Raw genomic sequence first — 16,650 nt, 5'->3', positions numbered from 1 at the left:
AATCAAAATAACTTTATGCACATTCAATTTCCCATATGCTCATTGAAACTAGCACATGCTTTTCACATTGGAAATCAACCCATGCCACACTCATAATAGAAATCAATTTAGAATCAATTAATTTATAAATACCCAAAGTAGAGTTTCCCTCGGTTACCTCACACTTTTGAGAGATCAAAGGTTTACCCCTCAATCAACTAGCTTTTAAGCTTGAATTTTCATTCCAATAGGTGACCAAGAGCCAAAAAATACAATTAACCAAGTCGAATTTCATCAACATTACCAATTCAAGCATTAGAACTCTCAATTTCTACTTCTAAATTGTCTAACATTCACTCTACATAAGTTGGAGCCTATCCATTAGGTTTAATAATTATCTTTAGTCTCTAATAGCATTAATGAGCCATTAAATCCCTATTAATGGCATCACAAACTTTCAACTACCTATAATAAATGAAATTTTCAGATATTAATGGTGCCCAACAATCCAAGACACTAAAACTCATTATACCTAGGTTTAGATACTCTAATCTACTCCCATTAACTTCATTTGAGTCAACAAATTCGGACCCATACCCTATATGGACCGAAATTCTACTTCTACTATCAAACCCTAACCATAACAAATTCATAAATGTAGAAGAAATTGGGAGATTAATGAGTGTAATACTTACCTTAGGTGTTTGTAGCCTTCAAAATACTCCCCATGTCGTCCACAAGTAAACCCTAACAGAGCTTAGCACGTTTTTTCGTTTTAATCTTTTCTATTTCTATCTCATTTTGTATCTGATAAACTGCAAAAAATGGCCAAGCGCTGCGACACATGGCACAGAGAGGTCTTCCCTCATTCAAAAGCGTCTGTGCGCCATGATGGATGATCTCCACGTCATGGCGTGTGACATAGCAACATCAACTTTTCTTTTTCTCCTCCTTTTGATACTCAGGTAGCCCACCTTGATACCAAACCCACAATTAGGGCTAAAATATTATCAAATATGATTATTAGACCTCTTTGGCCACACACCACTTCAACTTACTTAATTACCCTAATTAGGTTTAATTAATCAGGGGATTAAAACTCAGAATTTTACATGAATCACTCCTGTCATCAACATCTCTTTTACCAATTTCTCAATTTTAGCCTTCTAAGCATGACCATATTTGTAGAGCCACGTGTTTGCAGGTTGCAAACCATCTTTTATAGTAATAGCATGATCCTAGGTGCGCCTTAGGGGTAATCCTTTGACAAGATTGCAAACCACAGAAAATTCTTTAAGTATCTCATATTCTTCCCTTTGGATAATGGGTTGAGCTGCAACTTCGTGCTGTTGCAATAACGCCAACTCAATGATGTACCCAACCCCTCTCTTTTTGACAGCCTTCTTGATTGATTTGAGCGAAACCTGGGACAGCCTTCTTGATTGATTTGAGTGAAACCTGGGATTGGGTCAAGGTGGGGTCTCCCTTGAGGCAAAGCTATTGGCACCCCATCTTGACCTTCATATAAAGATGTCTCTAATTCATACATGTTTCTCCAAGTGACTCTAACCATTCAACTCCCAACACAAGATTCACATTGCCCAGATTAAAAGGATAGAAGGATTGTTTAATCTGCATGCCCTGAATCTCTAATTCCATCACGAGACATTTGAGATTTGAGACAACCTTCCTCCCATTCCTAATAGTAAGCGTGTACTTCTTGACAACTTGAGTAGGAATCTAAAGTTCATCCACTAGTGTGGTAGCCATGAAGTTATGTGTGGCACCACAATCAATGAGCACTAAGACGTCACACCCATGAGTTTTCCCAGTCATCTTTAGCATCCTTATGCTCATAATCCCCACGGCAGTAGTCATCGACAGCTCCAAGGACATATAAAGCTATTGGTACATGTTTCTCCTTATTCCGAACAGTCTCAACAACATTGAATTTAGGTGTCAGTGCCTTAGCGTCACTCCAACGGTTCCCCAACATTGACTTCACCGTCTTACTCCTCTTCTTTTCTAGTACTCTCTCCTTAATTTTATTTCTATCTTCTACTTGACCGGCATAATCCATGAGTTCCTTAAAACTCTTAGGATGCATTAGTCATACATCAGCCCTGATTTCTTCATTCAAGCCATTAACAAAAGTCCCCATTAGCATCTTATTGGGTACCATGGATAAAGGGGCAGAGAGTAATTCAAACTTTTCCCTGAACACAACAACGGTTTCCTCTTACTTAAGTGCTAAAATTCATTTGTGTTCACCCCCAGCTACTGACAATGAAACCTGCTGATCACTTCTTTTTTGAATTCCTGCCATGAATGCATAAGGGTACACATCTTGAGCCATTGAAACCATGTCATAGTTTTGCCCTCTAAACTCACCATAGCATCATCTAGCTTCTTAGCTTCCCCAACTCATTATGAAATATTGTTCCACCCTAATGAGTCTTCACCGTCAAAAATAGGGGGCTCGAGTCGACGATGCTTGAAGCCTTCATTCTGCCTTGTTCCTTCACGATCCTCGGTATTGAACCCCTCTATATATCTAGTTTCATTTCTTAGTCCATCCTCCGACAGTGGTGGAGGAAGAAGAGGTGGTAGGTTGGCAGCTTCCTTAGAAGCACTGATATGTGAAAATGGCTGGCGTGTCTGTGTCGGATAAGGACGGGGGAATGGCGTGTCCCTTTTCCTAGTTTCCTGCGGACACAGGCAGATGCGGGTTGAGACGGGTTGACGAGGGCGGACACGGGTCGGACGCGGGCTGACATGAAACTCTGCGTTTTTCACCTCTTTTTACTCAGTCCCAACTCCAGAAACCCAATGCCCTAAGATTTTCAGCTCCAGTTGACCCCTTTCTCGCGTTTTCTGCTCTGTCGCTCACTGCCTGTGTCGACCGCTGTATTGTTCTTCAACCCTGTATCGTTTTGAGTCAAACGCGTTTTCACTTCTCACTTCACACGCTGCGTTTTCACTTCTCACTTCGCACGCTACCTCACTCTCGCGTCTTCAACCTCATCATTCTTCAGTCTTCAATCTTCAACTTCAATCTTGGTAATTTATTCAGCTTCAATCTGAGCTTTACCTCAGCGTCTTCGACCTCGTCTCCATCTCTTCTGCTCTTCACTTATTTATTGTTCAATGTTGTGCTGCTGCCTGATGGATATTTATTGGGATTATTGCATTGCTGGATAATGAATATTTATTGCTCAATTTTTCACTGCTAAACCGAGAGAGGCAGAGCAATTGATAAGTTTTTTAAATTTTAATATTGAATTACTGATTTAAACTTTTTTTATTTAAATGGATTATTTTATTGAGTTAAACATTGATTTATTTTAAATTTTTATTGGCTCTCTTCATGTTAAAATTTTTATTAGAATTACTTTAAGTTGATAGTTATTTTTTGCTACTTGATAGTGTTTAAGTACTTAACTATTTATTGTATTATATTTTATGATGGCATTAGACATCTTGAAATTGTATTTTTAGACATCCAAATATTTAATATTTAATTATTTATATAGCCGTACCCGTATCCTAAAATTTTAAAAAATAGCCGTATCCGTGTATCATATCGTATCGTACCCGACACTCGTACCCGTATCGGTGCTTCTTAGGCAGCTTCATATGCCTTCCTCAACTCTTCCAACTAACATAAGATGAGCGTCGTAGTAACCTCAACACTGGTAAGTTTTTCCGTGATTTTCCATTGTTTCCTCTGCATTTGTTTCACTACTCGTTCCAAATGCTCAACTCTTCCCTCCATTCTAGTATTAACCATGCCCCAAAATAGCTCGCTTTGATACCAAAATGATAGGACTAACAACAATAGCAGATAAAGGAAATGATAATCAGGTGAACAAAGAGATAAATTTACTGGGTATCCTTTACTACAAAGGGAAAATGTAGAGAATACAGCCACTAATCAGCACTCACACAATACTCCTACTCAATCCTTAACCAAGAACAAGAACAAGAAAGACCTCACACATAACCTGGTTTTCGAGAGACTAGACCCTCTCCACTAACATGATACTACTGTCCTCCCCGTCTGTCATTCCCCGCTCCCTTTTTACACCACTGACTACTCTGACAAGGTCAGGCACCGTTATTTGTTGTGCCCTTCCCACTATGCCCTTGCTCACTCTTCTCCTGGATGTTTCTGTTGGGCTTCCTTGTGTAAACACGGCCCAAATGTTGGGTGGCCCAACAGTTGCAGAATAAGTTCTCAGAAATCAGAATCAATTGATGTCCCAAAGCACTTCATTATTAGAATTGATTTCATTTTATTCTTTTTTGCTCTTATTTTTGGAAATTAGCTCCCACAATTTTGAAATAGCTATAGCTGATTGAACTCATGTCTTGTTTGCTCAGTTATCATGTGGGTTCTTATTAATCTATAAGACCTATATTTCTCTATATATAGATTATAATTGTAAGTGGTAGCGTTTATTCTGCTCTAGCTGTTGATCACATAACTGATTCTATGTTCTAAAAATGATAATTCTTGGTTATTAAATAATACATGGGCTACATAGCAAATAAAACAGCATAAGCATAATCCACTAACAACTGACACGTGTTGGGGACATAAACCCTGAAAATAAATCAAACCAAACTACGTTTCAACATCTTCAATTAGTTGGCTAAATGACAGCACGTGCTAAACACATGCCAATTATTTTGCTTTAAAATATGCTACTGTTGTATATCTGAATCCATGTTTTCTGTGATCTGCTAGCAAGTTTAAGAATACTATGAATATGAATTTTTATGCCTTTAGGTTTGAGTTCAATGACACTAGCTAGTTTTCAATCCAAGCACAAATCATTTCCACTTTTCTGTGGTGTTAGCTTCAAGTAATGGATTGGTTTCTTTGCTATTTCTGTTCCTACATTGGGTAGATTTTGGATTTGATAGTCTTATCATTCGTGACTTTGCCAAAACAAACTATATGATTTGTGTATTTTTAATAATTTTGTTTGAATTATTTTTTCTATCATATGCTGCCAGGCGTAAAATGCATTTCCGTATTTTTTCCATCCATTAATCCCTAGCTTATTCCAATCCATTACCTTATTTTCTTTGAATTGAGTCTTCCATAAAGAAGCCCCATAACTTACTGGAATCCAACATTCCTTTTTTGTTGGGGCTAAATTTTGTTGCTATCATCTTTGATCCTTAATTTACTATTTTAACGTAAATATTTTTGCTGTCTAATAATAAAAAAGAACCTCTTAAAGCATTGAAATTAAAAAAAAATCAAATCTTTTGGACTGCCTGTTGCTGGAAATACGAACTTATGATAGTATAGTTTGGTAGACTTGCTTGAGTCTTGTTGCGTTTTGGCTCGGTAAGTTTAGGAAAAACAGCTACTGAATTTGCATTTGAAATGTTTCAGGAAGGACCAATCTGAGATAGATGTGACCTTGGGTTCTTTGCTCTGTTTGAATCAGGTAACTAACTAATAATATCATTCTTTTTATTCTGTTTTGATTAGGTGAATTCATATAATTTAATATTATCTTCTTCAACCGTTGTTTATTCATGTTTACCCGTTCCAGCCAAATTATATATATATATATATATATCTAAATTTAAGAATTTAGACTTTGTTGTTCAAGACAACGGGTATTTAATCTCGGGCATTTAATCTATTTAGAAAGAAACAAATGAGTATATGCAAAGGCAACAAATGTATCTTGTTTACAGGTGGATTAAAGTACCTCTTCTTTCTTGTCGTTGCCTCCGGTGAAAAACTTGTATCCACCGTAGAAGAGTAAACCCAATCCAGTTAAGGAAACAATAACAAGCTGCAACAGCAGAAAACTTGGTGAAACGTTCAAGGTTTTACTTTGAATAAATCTCATTATATCATATTAAGCCATGAGGCGACCAAAAACATGCACGAGAGCTTTAAAAATTGTAGAAAACTTGGTGAAACGTTCAAGGTTTTACTATGAATAAATCTCATTATATCATATTAAGTCATGAGGCGACCAAAAACATGCACGATAACTTTAAACTTGTAGACTCACGTGTTCTTTCCACTTAGATTCATTGGGTCCTGCCAAAAATTCACCTTCGGAGGTCCATGATGATCTGCAGCATTTCAACGTGATCTCTCAGAAATGTAACCAGTCCTTCCACTTCATTAGCCATATCACTTGCAGCAATAGCTTATAAAATTTAACCCGTTTTAGAACAGGTTTTGCTCAACATCGAAAACCCAACCAACCAGCACAAGGTCATGCAGGATTTTGACAAATTAAACTAGAACTAGAACAAACGTTGCTTATTTCATCTTTCTTAGTTTCTTTCTCTCTCTCTCTCTCTCTGTTCCACAACAAGCTATGCAAGCATAGCACTGTTCGAGAATTAAATTTGTAACTTTTTCGAGTTTCAACACAATGATATCTTCCTGTGTTGCGGTAAAGGACGTTACTCGTGTCATCTTAGCAAGGAAGCTAAAAAATTCTATGCGTTGCCGAAAATAAAGAAGCCGACAATTATACTATCATCATTGATATGGCGTGCTTTTTTTTAATTTTAAATTATAAATCACTTCTAAGTAACTTATTCCGATAGTTTAAAACAATAAAATTGTCTTAGAAGTAATTTACTTTTCAATTTTGCCTCTAAATTTAAGAAAGTTATTGAACACTATTTTATTTTCAAATATAAGAAAAACTGTCATATTTTTTTATTATAAACAAAATTATAAATTTCAAAAGCATTAATTGTATTTTTTTTTCCAAATTATCCTTCATAAATAAATAGTATCATTGAATTAGGAAAAAATGATAAACATTAATTATATGGGTATTTTAATTTAAACATTTTAATTTCAAACAGAATTATTATAATCAACTAATTTAAAATTCTCCTATATTCAAATACAAAGAAAGTACTCTCTCTAGTGTTATTTATTATGTTCATCATTTTCACAGAAATTAAGGAAAATTTTAAATGTCATTAATTTTGTCTAAAAAATTTAGAAAAAAATATAATTTTGGATTATTGCACTTTGCTTAAATTTTATTATAGGTTCCCACACTTTTTTCATTGTTTTAGATTCTATTATAGGTACCTATAACATTAAAAAATAAAAATATAGAGATTTAAAATAAAAAAATAAAGAAACTTGTAACAAAATTTGAGCAAAGTATAGACACTAAAGTTATATTTTTTAAAAATTTAATAATTATTAATTTTATTCCCGATTAAATATACATATTTTAATAATATAATAATCTAATATTTAACAATCTTTCTAACATTTAATAGGGGCAAAATGATGAAATATAGACACAATAATTATTGAAATGTCTTATAAATTGAACAAAAATAAATATTTTCTTTTTCTTATAAATAAAATAGATGAGCATGTGGAAAAGTTTTTTTAAAAATTGAAGTATTATAGTTCTTTTTAGAATTTGCAAGAAAGTATCTTTAGTCCATGTCTTGAGATTGTAAATAATGCTTTTATTTCAAAATCACCTTGATCTTATATAACTTTTCATTAACCAATACTATACAACCAAGTCGAGCAACGAGAATAGGAGATTGTAATTGTAAAGAGAAAGATGAAATTATTAGTGGAGGGAAAATGTGAAAGGAAGATACGTTCGTCGCTAGCGAAACTGTGGCGATGAAGGAGGGAAGTTGACTTGGGAGAAAAGAGATGAGCAAGATTCGGGGCTTGGCAAGACACAGTTGTCCACGCCTCCATGCTTCTGAGCGCTGTTTTGGAGTGTCGAGAACTGAGAGAGTGAGTAGAGATGACCGAGCTAACGATGAAGAATATGCGAGAGAGCTCTTTACACAATCCACTATTATCTGTAAGAGGGCCAAGTTTTCTATAACCATAACCACGGCGTTTAGTGAGTGGATTCTGTACCTGCCACGCAAATAATGTGAACCAGACTTTGCAATCGTCACAAGTTTTTGGTTTTTTGTTTTTACCATTACCAAATCTCAAATTAACTAAAAAAACATTAATAATTGTTCTTGATATTTTAACTTATCATCATCTGATTTTTCTCTCTTTAATGAAGCTTGACAGTCTAATGAAGTATAGTTTAAAAAAAAATTGAGCCTTCAATTATAGTCATTGATGATCGATTTTGCAAGGAATGATCAATTTGATTTGATTATATAAACTCCTATAGACAAACAAACCCCAAAAAAGTCATTTAGGTCACGTTTAATTGCTAGAAAAACATTAAATGAAATGTATTAAAAAATTAAAATAAAAATGAATTACATTACCCTTTTATCTTATGGTAAGTATGATAAAATTATTAATATATATTATAAATGTGAGAAATGTCACATCCTCTAAAAATTTCATAAATCATAATTCTCTAACCTTATGAGCTAATTACCCTTCTCTTTTGTAAATATAATTTACCTATCCTTTTTAATTATCTTATTTTTTTCTGTCCATTTCATTCCAATCATTTCTAATAACCAGGACCTTAATTTTCTCCTGGTTACTCATCGAAAAAAACGTCACGCCACAAGTCCTACAAGCTACAACAGAGAAAGCACTACAGAGTAGAGTATGCCTTCTAGGATGCTTAGCAGCTTAACATTGAGGGAGAGAAATTTTATCCCAACCTGCGACAAAATAAAGCAGAGCCCTTTGGGTACATCTAACTAGACATCTGTGTTCCAAATTATGTAACCAATTTTAGGCAGGAAGATGCAATAAAATTAGACAGTGATAATAGCAAGCACAAAGAAGATCATAACTGGCACAGTTACGGTGTGGGTGCACTACAAGAATCAGTTTGCCTTCTTATCTATAGCTTCACCACTACTGTTATCATCTTTGTGAGGTGCGGCACTGTATGCATATTGCTGATAGGCGGAGAAGAAAACCATTTCAATACAGACCAACATGTTTTGCCAGCCTTCCTCTATGCGCTCCACATCCAGCCACGAATAAAGGGATCGGATTATTCCCAATGCTGCCAAGATTTGAAGTGCTATGCCCTGAAAAATTAAAAAACCTTAACTGTCAAATTAAATACTACAAGACATCTTAGTTCAAACAGTTTCATCTTTCATGCATCCACGAACTGAGAAATGTAGTGGCATTACTGTTAGATTTCTAAATAATTTCATTTTCCTAGTCTAGATCAAGATCCCACGAGTTCGAGAATTTACAAAGCTTTTGAATCCCTGAAAGATGTGCGTTTTTATGAATTTATAGAGCATTTATCTCCTATATGGACTAAATCTAAATAAACCCAAATATTAATTTACTCCATGACTAATCATGACTCAGAGTGACGGAAGAGCATAGAATGATAGAAAAGTACCTGCCAATAGCAGAAAAAGACAATTCCTTTTATGCATAAAAATTTGGCAAGAGGGTTATGGAGTGCCAGCTCTTTTGCAAACATATGATAGAACACAACAAGGGAATATAGTGCCAGCGTCACTGAAACATTTAGAATGATTGTGAATGTCCAGCTGACCCAACTAGGATATACTCCTAAATACTGTAGAGTTATCATCAAGACGGAGCACACAGGGCGGATCGCAACAAATTGCCAAGTCCAATACTTGAGAAGCTTCAGCGTATGCTGGTTCAGATGACCAGTATGGTGCTGCATAGGATGGCCATGACGCATTAAAATTCACATCTATATGTTGACATATTATAGTCAACGAAGTAAAACGAGAACAGTGATTAGTTAAATTTCTAAATGATGCATCATGTATATCATGCGATAGCATGATGCAGAAAAGAGAAAAAAGCTGAGTTGTCAGTGGCTGTTCTACATATCTTTACGATGACTTCCGAAGGCCATTCATCTTATGAAGTTTTCTTCTTGCAATGTCTATGACCCAAACGAAGGCATTGCCATGAAATGAAAAAGAAAAATCTATCGGCGTTAATTTGACCCCAAATGTCCAATCATGCAAATGGATCAATACTGACTGACTTAGTCACAGACAGCAACAAGAAATGTTGCTGCCCAACTTGCTAAGGGATAGAGCGCCCTTTTCTCAAGAAAAATGGCCTCGGAGACCATAAATCCACATTTCCCAAATTTGCTTTTGTCTGTATAACCTATCGTCAGCAACAAGATGTCATGACAAAAGGCATGATGACATTGCTGATCAGAATATCAATGAAGTTTGATGAGTATTATTCACCATAAAAAAAGTCATTGGAAATGAATGATGAATCCCTCGTCCTTTGATCTCATCTGGCACAATGTTCTTGCTCAGAGATATGCCCAGGTAGCTGTACATTAGAGCCAAGAACTTGGCAATCACCTGTACAAAACTAACGGAGTAAGTTGCAATACTTCAAATTTAAAAACACCTACAAAAATTTTGCATAAAATTAACACCAAAGTACAAGTTGGATTTCCCAACGTAAACATTTCAGGGGTAAAAATCTTACCAAAGCCTCATAACACTCTTTGATCGAGTCCAAGACTGTAAAGAATGCTTTGCTTCCAGAGAAGTTTATCAAACCAACATAGGACTCTACAGCATATATCGGGGCCATAAGGATGATTATTACTATGGCTTTCTGCTCCTTTGGCTTCTTCCAGTTCAGAACATGTTCAGCGAGTAACTTCATAGAGAAGTGTTCTGTAAGCATGACACAGATAGTTGATCCCAACAAAACAAGCTGTGCTAGATCCATTTTGATTTTCTGTGCTGTTGATCTTGGCGTATTTTCAGATATTGGCCTGCAGAAGGATGAATGTATCAAAATTCTTGTGGGGAATAAATAGCCAGATTGTAATTTTATGGGCATCTCTGCTACTATAGCAATTCATCAATCATTGTCCCCTCATCTCTTTTTTTACCAGATTCTAAATTAGTGAAAAATGGGTAATCCAACCTAACCCCCATGAGATTCTAAACACAAATTACTTTTTTTTCATTTTAAAATGAGTCCTAGAAAACTTAACAAATCATCTGATTAAGTTGTCCTTTTTTATCATATCAAAAGGACATGTTATCTGATTCTTTTAGATATCTACATCATAATTTCTTATAAGGAAAACTATCTTATTTGTGTCAGGGACATGTGAGGTAAAAATAAGGGAAAATCTCACTTAGGCCCCCAAAACACGAAAATTTATATTTAAGACCCATATAATTTGAAAAATCTCTGTAGGCTCAAGGCATTAAGTGGGAATATATTTTAAGGAGAAAAGACATGTAACACACCAATTTTTTTTTTTTAAATAATTTAACTCAACCATAGTTGGGTTACAGCCACCCAACATATTTTTATATCAATAATTTCAATATAAAATATTTTATAATTGGCTTCAACTCACACAATATAACATTTCAGATAAATTTTTACCTCCTACATGTCATTAGGTTAAATCACATTTATCTATTCTTATACTCCCAACAAGTAAACTAAATTACATTTGTCCATCGTTATACTCCCAACAAGTAAAATGAACAATTTAGTCAATTTTCAACACAAGCCAGTTATTTGGCCTCATAATCATGCCATTTTAACCAATCCAAAGTAAATCAAATATTAAAATTACAATCATCCAAAGTATACCAAAAATAGAAATAGTTTGAAAGGCATGATTACATTTATATATTCATATAATTGTCAATAAACAAAAAGTTCTAATATTGACAATATAACACATTATAAATCATAAATCAAATACCCAAAAGAGACAGTGGATCCATGCCATTAAGCCTCTGGGACTCCTCACGTGTCACTTGTGGCTCTTCTCCTGAAAATTGTTAACCACATAATGAAACTCAAAAGTTTCAGTAACCAAAGCCAATTTATGATAGTGTATACAAACAGTTAAGTGTGTGCTTACTAAGTGAGAATTAAAAATAATATAATTTTAACAAAATATAAGAAATATTACAATACACACAAACAATCATCCTTATATTCCTCCATTAACCTCAAGCCGTAGACCTCACTCGGTGCTAAATTACCCGGCCAAAGGTAGATTAGCTCGAGCCCTTACAAACCACCTATTGAGCTCCAATAGGGGCGTACCACGTGGCACATAAATACAACAATAATAGCAAGTCTCCCAACACCTCCCACAATAATCAAACAAATTCATAATAATGTTGCACAATTATACAATATTACAAAATTCATAATTTTCTCAATAATCACCCAATTAACATGAAGTAACACTAATCACAAATTAAAAGCATGGTTACCTCGTGGCTTTTTCAATAAATTATTCCTTATAATTTCTCTCCCACCACAATCTTCACCAATAATACAATCTACAAATAACATATTATTTATAAATATTAGTTTCAATTTTTGAAACTAATAAAATAATTCTAATAATAGAATTAAAAATATAACATAATTTCTAATCTCAATCTTAATACAAATCTAGAGTCAACACTATTAAGTAAAATTTTTGACTCCTCTTTTAATTATCAATAAACATTAATAATCTAAAAATCAACTTCTAAACTAATTTTTATTATCAAAATTTTCTTTTTATTTCATAAATTCGTACCTAAAATACCCAAAAATTAAAAATTGAGTCTCTAGCTTAGAATTATAATCCTATAACTATAATAATTCATTTCTTATCCCAAATAATTATCTAAACCTCAATAAATTAACATATATTTTCAGATTTAGTTTAGAATTTGATCCGTAAGCCACAAATTCAAAGATCATCAATAAATTTATACTCTAGAACATTTATTATACTACAAACAACCTCATAAACCATATTTATTCAACATAAATTCATCCTCTTCCAGATCCTAAATTTTCTACCACTACAAAATCAGAAATCAAAGAGGAAGGATCACTAAGAAAAATTTTTAGAACACATACTTAATCTTAAAAAGTTTGAAATCACACCCTAAATATCTTATTAAAAACTCTTACCTTAAAACCCAGCACCGGCGAACTTGTGCACCGTCGCCCCTCTGTTCATGCACGAAGAGAAATGAAAAAGGAAGGAGAAATGAAGAAACGAAGAAAACAGGTGAGTTTTTATAAAAATTCAGTGGGTCCCACATTTTTTTATTATTTCTTCTTTCCTCTCTCTCTTTTTTTATTATTTTATATGTAATCATTACGCGGCCGCCGAAAGCAAACTCGTTCTTCTTCTTCTTCTTCCTTTTTTTGAAATACCTTTTCTTTTTTTATAATAATAATTTAATAATATTTTTTTATTATTTTTTAATTTTTTTAATTTTAAGTTAGAATTATATCCTAAGTTAGATTTAATAATCATCTTCTACTAATTTTGCTTACCTCTAAATATTTTTTTTTAAATTTTTATTAACCCAAATTAACTATTAAAATTTAAATTGGGATGTTACAAGACACATTTGCCCTCTCTCTTTCTATGAATGCACAACAAAATATCCATAAATATCAACTCAATGTCTTGTAATGTATAATTGATCTAGTAAAAATAATTTAAAGTAATACAGGATGAAAGAATAACATATGCCTAGTAATGCACAACACAATATCCATAAAATCTCAACACAATGTCTTATAATGCACAATTGGTCTAGTGAAAATGATTCAACTTAAAATGTACAAGTCGTGTAGGGTGAAAGAACAATAGAATATTCATGAATGCACAACAAAATGTCTATAAATTCTCAATACAATGTCTTGTAATTGATGATAAAATGTCTAAGAGTAAATGCGTCATTTTTCATTAAAATATATATAATATATTCACTTAAGGCTTTTGGGCCAGCAAAGAGTTTTCATATTATATTAAGCCTTAAATGCAAAATTTTATGTTATGGGGCTCAAAGTGAGTTTATCCTAAAAACAATTAGGGTTAAAAAAAATCACTACCATATAGAGTTGAGAATAAAGGCCGGGCCTGAAAGGCCTCCCGTTTGAGCTTATTTTTATAAAGATTTAGGCTTGAAAAAAATGATATTTTTTAAAAAAATTAGGCTTTTAAGCTCGACCTTGATAAGCTTTGAAAAAACGGGCTCAGGTTTCGATGGCTCTTTTAGGTCTGTTTTTATTTTTCCTTAAAAAATAAAATATTTTTAATTTTAAAATTGAATTTAAACATTAAAATATATGTTTATACTTTAAAATTAGAATTTTTATTATTTATTTTTAATTTTTAAACATTATAATTTTTATTTTTAAAAACTATATGAAATATTATAATTAAAATTTTTAATTTTTAAAAATTCCAAAAAATAAAAAATAATAAAGACATATGGGCTGGGCCTGCCTGTTTTTCAATTCTACTGCCACATTTAAATAATTTAGCTGTATCGTGTGGCTTTTTACTTTGCCTCCAAATTAGTTGGTACCGTCATAATCCTCCCCTCTCCCAACATTTCAAGACTGATTGAACCCAATACACGATCTTGACGATTCTCTCTGTGATTGGGAATACATTCTCTTTTAGGTTAAATTAGTATATGAAGACAACAGATGAATTCAGCAGCCAGATTGAAATTACAATGCGCAATAGAAGATCAAATCAAAGCAATAATCCTAAATTTTAGCTTCAATGTATTAAGTAAAAGGCAAAGGCAGGAGTATAATAATATCAAATATCACGAACACTTGATATTTCAGTCTACTTTTGCTCGCATTTTAAGCAACCTAACAAAGGATAAGCTAGGGAAAAAAAACTGATGTTCTTAGAGTATACATTGCATTGTTATATGAATCAAAGAGGAGAGAATAGCAACAGCAATGTGAAAATCAAATCAATCAAAGGAAATTACAGGATTTGCTTCAACTTGAGCACCTAAATCTGACTATAATATATAATTCAACTAAACAAAAAGAATAATGACTCCTTTGATTGCTAGAAATGAAAAAATAAAATGAATTAAAAAAAATAAAAGTAAAAGTAAGGTGATCAAAATGTAGAGGGAATAGATGTACTATGAACTATGAAAAGGTAATTTAATTTGTGAGATTAAAAATTATGATTCATGAAGCTTTTTAAAGATATGATGATTCTCATGTGTAATATTGAGTTTTATCATATTTATCATAAAGGAAAAGGTTAAAAAGATAATCTAATTTATTTTTATTTTTTATTTTTTTAATCCATTCTAGCAATTAAATGGGACCAAAAAAAAATATTAAAGTCTCTTTGTCATAGAAGTCGAATGGGTGAGCGTCGTCATCAACATTATCGAGAGCTGACAAGGCTTGAAGATGACACAACAAATTTTAGAACCTTAAATCATATTGGAGATAGAGTTGCGGCTTTAGTGAGGCTCAAGAATTTACTGTGTCTTGATTTTCTGGGTGCCCAAGGAGGGGAGAGATTGCAAGAGTTGCTGAATGCTGTGGATAGCGAATCCAGTCGCTGATCGTCGATTCGTTGCTTGCGAGAAGTTATATATGTGGGACACTGGCAGTAAAGGAAGCTCCAAAGCACACAGTGCTCGGACTCAGAGAGAGACAACGCCACTGGGATTTCGTTGCCAAAATGATAATTTGGTTCAGATAATCTGCCATAGTGATAATCTGTATCTGTGAAATGAATGTCCATAAATTAAAACGAAAAAATCATTCACAAAAATTTGATACATGGAATGGAGCTTCGTATAATTCACTGCTGTGGAATCTGGATTCAATTAACCATTAAATTATAAATTTATATATTCTTCCAAAGGGAGAACCTCGTGGCACGGTCATTCAAAAACTAATATTTTAAATTTTAAATATAACTAATTTGAAATATAATTTCTGACAACAATATAACCAATTTATTTGCTGTGCACGATTTTTTTTTGGGGAAAAATTATACCTAAATTTCATATGAAAGAATTTATTATTAAGATGTCTCATAACATTTATAAAATACTCTCGAATCTCAAATCCTATATACAACTTAGCTGAAGGCATTTATAATTGAATAACGGACATTTATTTATAAATTTTAATTTATAACAAAATATATTATTCTTAATAAATATATACATGTTAAATTATAAAATTATAAATTAACTTTTCATATAGTTATAAAATATCCAGTATTATTACTGTCTTAAATTAGGTCCAATTGGAAGATTTTCTGCATTTATAAATGGATTCAATCCAAAGTACATACTCCTTCTATTTAAAAATATAAAATATTTTTTGAGGAATTGAATGTTTAAAAATATAAAAAAATATTTTTAATCTTTTGAAGTGTAATCATTACCTTTTTTTTCAAAAGTATTATTACTATCTTAAATTAGGTCCAATTGGAAGATTTTCTGCATTTATAAATGGATTCAATCCAAAGTACATATTCCTTCTATTTAAAAATATAAAATATTTTTTGAGGAGTTGAATGTTTAAAAATATAAAAAAATATTTTTAATCTTTTGAAGTGTAATCATTATCTTTTTTTTCAAAAGTATTCCTATTAATAAATGACTTTCGATTTATTGTAGAGTGTTTAATAAAGATAAATATGAAAAGATAAGGTTAATTTGAAAGTAGATAACTACTTCATTGAAAGTGAGATTTTGTTAAAAATGTCTTACATTTTTTAACGGAGAGAGTATAATATTTTATTTCATTAAAAAAACATATTTACTATGTTTAATAGAATAAAGTAATTTTCAATTTTAAAGGAATTTATTGTTCAATTTTAAAAATAAAAAATAATGATAATTAATTTATAGTATTTGTCTCTTTATTATTCT

General features: G+C 32.6%; 1 protein-coding gene, 1 long non-coding RNA gene and 1 pseudogene across 3 annotated transcripts in view; 1 reads left to right on the top strand and 2 right to left on the bottom strand.

Annotated features, from left to right (window-relative positions):
- Window positions 1-5,691, top strand: part of LOC129316390 (uncharacterized) — a 32,384-nt gene extending 26,693 nt beyond the window's left edge. For both annotated transcript variants that reach the window (XR_008594784.1, XR_008594785.1), the window contains one exon: window positions 5,390-5,691. This is a non-coding gene — a long non-coding RNA (uncharacterized LOC129316390). The remainder of the gene's footprint in view (window positions 1-5,389) is intronic.
- Window positions 5,692-5,705: 14 nt separating this feature from the next.
- Window positions 5,706-7,819, bottom strand: LOC129316777 (uncharacterized; annotated as a pseudogene).
- An 881-nt stretch (window positions 7,820-8,700) lies between these two features.
- LOC129316389 (uncharacterized) lies at window positions 8,701-10,764 on the bottom strand. The gene is made up of 4 exons (XM_054960795.1): window positions 10,415-10,764; window positions 10,162-10,284; window positions 9,318-9,608; window positions 8,701-8,988 (listed from the first exon to the last, which is right to left on the bottom strand). Exons 1-4 carry the CDS (start codon window positions 10,661-10,663, stop codon window positions 8,779-8,781), a joined length of 873 nt encoding a protein of 290 aa, XP_054816770.1. The 5' UTR covers window positions 10,664-10,764; the 3' UTR covers window positions 8,701-8,778.
- Between the last annotated feature and the right edge of the window lie 5,886 nt (window positions 10,765-16,650).

This window comes from Prosopis cineraria, unplaced genomic scaffold (assembly GCF_029017545.1).
Source record: "Prosopis cineraria cultivar Desert tree isolate PC_DT_omini unplaced genomic scaffold, ASM2901754v1 PC7, whole genome shotgun sequence".
In the NCBI taxonomy this organism is placed as follows: domain Eukaryota; kingdom Viridiplantae; phylum Streptophyta; class Magnoliopsida; order Fabales; family Fabaceae; genus Prosopis; species Prosopis cineraria.
Note: the sequence above shows the minus strand (reverse complement) of the source record. Positions and strands in the feature narration are given on the sequence as shown.